Source organism: Etheostoma spectabile, chromosome 21, assembly GCF_008692095.1.
Source record: "Etheostoma spectabile isolate EspeVRDwgs_2016 chromosome 21, UIUC_Espe_1.0, whole genome shotgun sequence".
Lineage (NCBI taxonomy): Eukaryota > Metazoa > Chordata > Actinopteri > Perciformes > Percidae > Etheostoma > Etheostoma spectabile.
The window spans coordinates 14,701,162-14,709,693 of NC_045753.1; the positions used below are offsets into that span (position 1 = coordinate 14,701,162).

Here is an 8,532-nt window from a genome sequence, read left to right on the forward strand (position 1 = left end):
CTCCTCATACAAGAATACAAATGGCTGTAGGTGCTCTCTTTTTAATCTTGTATTCAATCCAATTCAATTAAATACATGGAAAAGTTGATATACAGCACATGTAGTATCAGAAAAAAAGGATGAGAGAATCATATTTGGGACTAGCTGTGTGATTACACACTACGTGACAAAATCTCACAAGGCATGTGATATGAAAAATGAAAAAGACTTTCGGTGCTGAAGCTCTGTCGGTTATGTAACAGAGCTCACAAGCTCAGCATCTAGAAAGGTGTGTCCAGAGCAATCTGTCAATCAAAATGCGCAGCAAACAGCAAGCCGGTGGCTGCATAGAGCATGAGTGAGAATCATCAGGAGAAAGATGGATGACAGGTGGAGGTGTGGCTGAGGCGCGGGGTTGCAGCATGACTTGAAAATGCTGCAGCATCCGGCTGTCTCTACTCCTCCTCTTCTCACCATCTTGTGCATACCGACTGTTTCCTCCCCCCTCTTTCACTCAGTCTGCGTGCTGTAGCCCTGCTGTGCGGTCCTCACAGCCCTCTGTTGTAGCACCAAAGGGAGGAGGAGCCACTGGCGCACACACACACACACACACACACACACACACACACACACCAGACACTGACACAGACAAACACACTCTCACATCATCTCTTCTGCACACTCACTGTAAGCACCAGCCAGGCCCGTTTGGAGCAGAGGGAGCCCAGCCGTCTCGACGCCCAAGATGGATGTATTGATGAAGGGGTTCTCCATGGCCAAGGATGGTGTGGTGGCCGCCGCAGAGAAGACCAAAGCCGGCATGGAGGAGGCAGCTGCCAAAACCAAGGAAGGGGTGATGTATGTAGGTATGTAACACATCTTGGCTGTGGAGCTGCACCGAGTTGTATTAAAAAAGGAAAGTGGGTAAGTTTTGATGTAGATGTACTCGTCTTTTTGTTGTGGGGTTGCATCATGTGCTTTTTCACCATTTGAGGTGGGGTCCTATGGGTCCCAATGGCTGGGACACTTGTGAGAAGCGACAGAACCGGAGAGAGGAGGAAGAGAAGGAAGAACAAAAGTGGGGATGGACAGAGCACTGAAAGAATACTGCTGCATGACTGGTGCAGGGCTAGAGGGTGGGGGTCTGAAAGAGTGAAGGATAGACGGAGTGTGGAGGGGTAGTTAGATGGAAATGGAAAAAGTTGTAAATAGGTACCAGGACGGAAGCTGGTGGAGGACTGGTCTGTCTGTTTTGTGTAAAAAAGAATAAAAGAAAAAGAAGAGAACAGAAGACAGAGAGGGATTCTGCAGGATCATGTGATGGAGCTGCCTCAAGCTTATATCTCCTGTCATGTTTTATTGAATGGTTTGTAGAGCAGGTTGCAGAGGGATGCCTGGTGATGGACTCAATGCAGCGATGAAGTCTCCAGGGACTTATTTTATCTGCCTTTTGAATTTGCAGAATGGAGTTGGCCTGCATTTAATAGACTATGCATTCCCATGCATTTTCTATAGGTATATTCACATATATTTTAGATAAATAAATAGGTTACATACATGTATGTATTCACAATAAAGATGCAGGTGTAAGGACAGACAGATGCTTTTTGGTCATGCTGGGGTTTCCTGTACTTTTAAATTAGCTCAAGCAGCAAATGCGTCACATCTCAAGGTTACCTCGAGTACCAGGCTTTTAGGCCGCCTGAGAGGGGAGGGGCGTTGTAAAAGTGGGAGGGTGGGTGAGGTGTTAGCAGAGTGGAAATCTTCATCGTCATCTAGAGTCAGTCCCTTCAGCGCTCTGGCTGACCGTCACACAGCAGCTTCAAAATCTTAATCATAATGATGAAAATGGGGAAAGAAAGGAGTGTGGGAGGGAGGTGAGGAAGACAGGGCTAGGATCACTTGAGCACTGCAGCAATTTGCTCTCCCATCACCCCCCTCCACCCCATCCTCGTGTTGATGCAAGAACGTGTGTTTATGGCGTTGCAACAGCAGCATTTGCCTGCGAGTGTGTGCTGCTTTGATGACTAACCGCCTTCCTTCCCCCGCAGCTCTTAAAACAACCCCACTGTCAACCCATCCCGGGGAACGATGGTGGGATGCAGTGGGAGAGACAGAGAGAGAAAACAGGGAGAGAGCAGGGAGGGCTATTATGTCAGAAAAAGCTTTGTGCTTCAAGTCTTGTGGCTCGTGTATGAACAGATGGAAGGGCAGAACGAGAGAGGCAGTTGACACGCAGTGATGGAGGGATGATGGAGGTGGAGGGATGGCACTCACTTGAAAATGAATGTGGGGGGACTGAAATATGGAGAGAAAAGTAAGAGAGGGGGAAAGAAAATGGACATGCAGATCATAAGGGGAGGAACAGAAGAGGGAGAGAAGATGTGATCACTGAAGTGAGGAGGGTCGATGGCGCCGATAAACCACTGTATCTGCCTGCAGCAGAGTGCATACGTCAGCGTGTGAATGTGGGTGCACACTGTATCAAGGTCTGCACACTCGCTTTCACTAACAGTTCAAATCTGGACTAACAGCTAGATGTGCTCTGTGATTAAAAAAAAAAAAAAACATAAGTCAGTGAACACGTATTTTTATATATTTTATTATGGAATTTAGTTTTGTGTAGTTTTTATCGATGGTTTAATATATGGTCATCAGCAGAGGTGTACGTAATTGCCCACACCCTTTATTAATTACATTTTATATTTTCTACGTGTTTGTAGGTATATGTAGTGAGTCAGTATGCATGAGAAGGTCTCAGTGCATATGTGATATCTTTTACATTGCTAAAAACATGTAAATAAAAATACAACCATTCGCAGCATTTTTCAATAGATCAGAAACGTGTCTGAGTTTTTATCACATAAGGACTGCTAAAGCACAAACCCTCCTTTAAAAAAAGACTAAAGCAATATATTTGCACATTATTTCATAATTGGGAAAAGAAGTCACACACACTCTAATCCGTGTAATCTTCATTTATTGAGGCACGAGGATTTCCTATCAGGATTATTTCAAAATGGCTTTCGTGTTCTGGATTTATGCTCAACAGTGTCCTGTGCATCACCTTTATAATGGCATTTGGTTCTGTCCAAATCTTTTTTTATCATTTCATTTACACAATTATGCAGGCACACACACACACACACACACACACACACACACACACACGACAGAACGATCACCACAGGCTCACATGCAGATATTCACAGTGACACTCTTTGTTGACTGGGAGAAAGAAGCTGTGTCATTCCTGTGTGTGTGTGTGTGTGTGTGTGTGTGTGTGTGTGTGTGTGTGTGTGTGTGTGTGTCAGGCTGTACTGCAGTATTGCTCTGTACTAGGCACGTGGCTCATGTAGCTCAGGGAGCGTGAGGGGAGATGGAGGGAAGCAGGAGGCAGAGAGGACGGGTGGATGCAGGACACTGTTAATGGCAGCATCCGCATAAAAGAGGGAACAGTCAGTGTGCATGTTATTCATCATGTTATTCCGCAGATTTATTCTTCCTTTCCTTATTTAGTTTCTACCTTTCTCACATTATTCCCTCTCATCTCTTAGAGACGACATTTCCCTCATTCTACCCCTTACTCTAGCAGATTATATAACCACAATTTAATCTGCTTGGGATCATACTATAATGAGCACAGTGCTGGTGAGCAGAGAGGGAAATGCAGAGAGGCTCTGCTGTTCACAGGATGTTTTCCATAAAATTATAAATTCAACCAAGCTTTATAGAGCTCTTATACACTAAACGCTGAGTTCTCATGTTGAAAAGGAAAGATAACAGAATAGTAAAAAATATAAGCAGACAAAGAAAAAGGACCACGTTCACTTTTAAAAAACAGGGAAACACATCAGAAAGGATATGGAGTCTTTAAATCTATTTTTAGAAAGAGCAATGGATACTGATAACCCAACACTCTCAAAAGGATATGTGAAAGCCTCGGGGGGGGGGCCAACAGCTAAGAAATGTTTGTTTTTTTAAAGGAGGATAAATATGCAATAAAACTACTATGATGTCTCTACAATTTTGTGGCAATTAAACTGTACAAAAAATGCATGTCTAAAAATGTGTTTTTCAAAATGAAAGTGAAACCTTAAAATCTGTTAATGTCATAATCAACATCCCATTATTAAATTGATCTAATAACCTAGAGGTGAAGCCCTTTCATGATGTTTAGTATTAATATCAGTTAATAAGCATTAAGTGTACTCTCACAGCTACAAGATGAGTTAATACATTTAGGCAATTTAGTCATCAATGGTGTAAGGGTATGCAATAAAACATGTCATGCTCACATCCTAACCATCGTTCGCTGATTATAAGACAAAAAATAAACACAAACTAAATAACAATAAATAAACAACGAAAAAACAACAAACAACAAAATAATGAAAACATGCATGCATATGCAGACTATTCAGTGAAAGCCATAAAAAACACAGAAGAATTGTAAAACATGTAATTTTTTAAACAGTGAGTGAGTAATGGATAGGAATTTGATTGTATCTCTTTGATCCTCAGGCAATAAGACAAAGGAGGGAGTTGTGTCATCAGTAAACACAGGTAAGTAAAGCTCTGCAGGCTACCTGCTAGCTCTTACTCACAAATGGTGAAATATACGTGTTTTGTCATAGTCCAAAATTTGAGTGTGTCACAGTTTCACTAACAGTCCCCTCTCTGCGTCTCAGTGGCCAACAGGACCGTAGATCAGACCAACATCGTTGGTGACGCAGCGGCGGCCGGGGCCAACGACGTGTTACAGGCAAGCGGGGAGGGGGTCGAGAACGCTGGCGCGTCGACTGGGATGATCAACCAGGTCAGTTTCCATGGTAACGCTGGGTTACACCCATAGACTGCACAATAAAACTATGTTACACTACACTAGACCACCAACCACAGATACATGTCAGTGTGCAAGAAAGATTTGAACTATAACTGATGTCTCTCTAGTCTCGCTTAGCCAGACCCTCGCGCTGCGGAAGAGGGTCTGGCTAGTCCACACAGCCTTCCGGGATAGAAACAAAACATGCTTTGGTTTATTGGTATTTCTTCAAACCAATCACAATAGTCTTGGGCGGGGCTAAGCGCCGAGCAGAGCCACGATGCTGCTGCATAATAGCTTTGGGAAGAAACTTGTATTGGTGGAAAGTGTACGTTCAAGGGTTGTTTTAGTCGTGCAACAGCCAACTCAGATTGGACAGATAGTCTAGTTAGCTGTATCAATTAACCTTGCAGAGACCTCAGGAGCAGTTAACCATAGTCCTCATAAATCAAGTTTAAAATTCTAATACAAAGAAAGCGTAAGCTAACAGATAGCCGGCTTGAAAAGAGTGACTTCCATTGGAATCTTTGGCGGCAACAGAGCAATCCTGGAAGTTGAACGTTGTGTTTGTTGATTTATGTCTCTCCAACAAACTCAAACAGACTCGTAGTTCCAGACCATAGTCAGATTCAACTGAGTCAGAGCTGTTTCACCATATAAAACACAGAGCGCTGCAGTGTGTAATAAAAAAAAAAACCCATTTCCTTCAACAAACTGATGCATCAAAACAGTGCTAAAATTGAAATAAACATGCACTAGTTCTGCTCTTATTTTTTGGCATGCATTTATTTATTTACTGAAATTGTAGATAAATAGAAAAGAGCTGAAATCAGAAATTCTTTTTTTTCTTTTTTTTGTCATTCTCTTTTTTGTCAAGACTCCAAACCCCAAAGATATTCGGTTTAAAAGGATATTGATTTCTGAGACTGATATTGATATTTTGCTGTTTTTTTGGACATATAAGCTGATGTTTAACATAAACAAAAAAACATCTTGATACAGATCCCTTAGATTTGTCCAAGTTTCACATTTCTGTAACCCATTTTTTTTGTTGCTTTAATATTAGCTTTGCCTAAATGATCCATTATCAGCATCGTAATGATTTATCGGTTATTTTCTAACTAAAATGATGAAAAAAATATGAGGATGTAAACCAGTATGTATTTGTACTGTATGATTTTACTGTTTTTCACCAGCTCTAATACTATGCCACATCCGTTAAAACTCAAAGTTACATTGAGCATTTTTTGAAAAAAAAATTCTGAAATATTTGTTTAATTTGTGACAGTTAACACTGATGGCCCTTATTCTGCTCGTATGTTATGTTGTCCTTTTGTCAGATGTTAGATGGCCTTACATCTAACTTTTGTGTCTTTCATGCATGTCTTTAAAATAGTTTGTTGTGTGTTGCTTCTTCTGTTATAATTCTGTGGCAGTGCTCCTGTCTTGTGTGTTGTTCTGTGTCGCCGTTATTCTTACCTTTGGTTGTTTGTGTTGTTTGTGTGTGTCATCTGTGTTTCCCTGATAGGAGGAGCCTGTATACGAGGTGCCTATTGGACAGAGCAGTGTGGGGTCATAGGTCATGCTGGGGTGGTCTGGGGTGAAGGAGAGAACGAGTGGGGATACTCTGCATGCTACATGCTACATGCACCAAGTTTATCATGTATGCCTTTACAATGTTCTCCAATACACCTGCAATAAATCTGTCTTTTCATGCAGAATTATCATGTTTTAAAGTAGGATTGACTGCAGGACTATTGTATTGGATCACATTTAATGGCACAAGGGTACCCAATAAACTGGTAACTCTAGTTATATTAGCTAACAACCCACAATAGACTAAGTGAGCATCAAGAGGGAAAAGAAAAAACAGAAGCTGCTGTGATGCTTCCTGAATTAAAATGGACAAATTCCATCAGGCTTTGACTGCATAAAAACATAAACACACACACAATGTCTTTGTGAGTAATTCACAATTTTCAACCCGAATATTACAAAAACATTCTTTTGACCTGTCCGATGCTCACTCATTTGTGTGGTTTAAGCAACAATGATACTAAAAGTCTCCATTTCTAACCATGCAGCTCCCCTGTTTAGCGTAAAATTACACACGAGCTCTCAGCCACATCTCCAGCACGTCTGCTAAGCCAGTTAATATATTCATGGAATGCCCAAAGTTACTCTGCACTGCTCATGCTGAACAAGGCCTGTGCACCTGGAGTCTGTCCCTTTTACAGGTTGTATAGCACTAATCGACTAACTGAACCCCCTGGGAAGTCTTGAGCATGATAATAAGAGTTGAGTCAATCCTGCAGCATGGTCTTTGTAGTCTTAACTGCTTTATTTTATCAGAGCTAGGAGGAAAAGGAAAGCTAAATAGCCATTGGTGCTTGAGGCTCTCCACCCTGCCATCAGCTCATTCTTTCATCCTCTGTACTCTACCTCTTTTACGTCAAATTTGTTCTCACTCTTCTTGTTTCCTCTGGCAGGGAGAATATGGAGGAATGGAGCAGGGTGGGGATGGAGGAGAGGTAAGAGAACAAGTTAGACGACTGCTGGGATTAAGCAGAGCGGATGATTTCTAAGCAGCAGCTCAGTCAAACCCGATGATGTGTGACACGTCGGCTGCGGTCTGTCTTCTGCTTGGCTAAGTGCGGCAGTAATGTGAAATAGTGTGTACATTAGTTTAGACTTGAAAGAGTACTCCACCAATTTGCTGACATTGTCAGAGTCAACAATGGATAGTTGAAAAAAGTCTGATCAGATGACAAAAACACTAAATAATTTATTTACCTAATAAATCTAATTATTCATTTAATTAATTTTATCTAGTCAAATAGTAATTATATAAGTGAATATGTGAATTTTAATTTATGGACAAAAGGTAGTGACTGTTCCTTTAAAACTCTGAAATAGACCATTGTTTAAGGAGTGCTTTCACTTTTAAAAATTAAAGCCCGTTTTGCTCCCAAAATATTTTTTTGTTTTTACTTTTTAGGATTAAGGAAGTTCAGTTTTGGAGGAAGGACTTAAAAGGCCAGCAACTTACAAACAATATATTTATACTATTTACTTTACCAATTAAGCTTTTTTAAAGTAAAAACATGATGACATATTAGTCCTTCTTATCAAGTTGTTTTAGTCCCTCCCCTTTAGTTTCACAGAATATAAAAAACTCCATAAGTGCACAAATAATATATCTAGCTTTATCATATTTAACATTTGCTGTATTTTATAAGCAAAACATATATTTTGTTATATTTTTAAATGTTAATCTGAAAAGTTATAAGTAACTACAGATTAAAGTAATGGAGTACAAATGTACAAAATTTCCCCAGAAGTACCCTGAAATTGCAGTACTTTAGTAAATGTATACTTAGTTACTTTCCACCACTGCTTATGACGAGTGAACGGATCTTGGTGGGTATAATATCTGTGGAGTGCCCCTTTATGCCCCTTGACATTGTGGCATATAGTGGTACTCTACTCTCAAATACAGGATATAAATATGTATTCAACCACTGACATCCTCTTCCTCCTTTCCTTCCTTTCTTCCAGGGGTATTAGTCGTCTTCAGGACCTCCCCTCCCGTGCTCTCCAGTGGTTCCTCGCTCCCCTCGCCTCGCTGTACCAGACTCCAGATGTTCAACATATTTTTTGTGACTTTACAGAACCAAAAATCAAATAAAACAGACTCTTCCGGATGCCGCACCTCAGCACCTATCTCC

General features: G+C 40.9%; 1 protein-coding gene across 3 annotated transcripts in view; it reads left to right on the forward strand.

Annotated features, from left to right (window-relative positions):
- The first annotated feature begins 421 nt into the window (after nt 1-421).
- sncgb (synuclein, gamma b (breast cancer-specific protein 1)) overlaps nt 422-8,532 on the forward strand; it is an 8,378-nt gene continuing 267 nt past the window's right edge. Inside the window, exons 1-6 of one of the 3 annotated variants that reach the window (XM_032503241.1) lie at nt 422-845; nt 4,504-4,545; nt 4,671-4,798; nt 6,333-6,350; nt 7,294-7,335; nt 8,363-8,532. The exon at nt 8,363-8,532 is cut by the window's right edge and continues 267 nt beyond it. In XM_032503241.1, coding sequence (XP_032359132.1) covers nt 725-845; nt 4,504-4,545; nt 4,671-4,798; nt 6,333-6,350; nt 7,294-7,335; nt 8,363-8,371 — 360 coding nt within the window. In that variant the 5' untranslated portion in view covers nt 422-724 and the 3' untranslated portion in view covers nt 8,372-8,532. The remainder of the gene's footprint in view (nt 846-4,503; nt 4,546-4,670; nt 4,799-6,332; nt 6,351-7,293; nt 7,336-8,362) is intronic. The other 2 variants (XM_032503242.1, XM_032503243.1) reach the window with 2 other exon arrangements.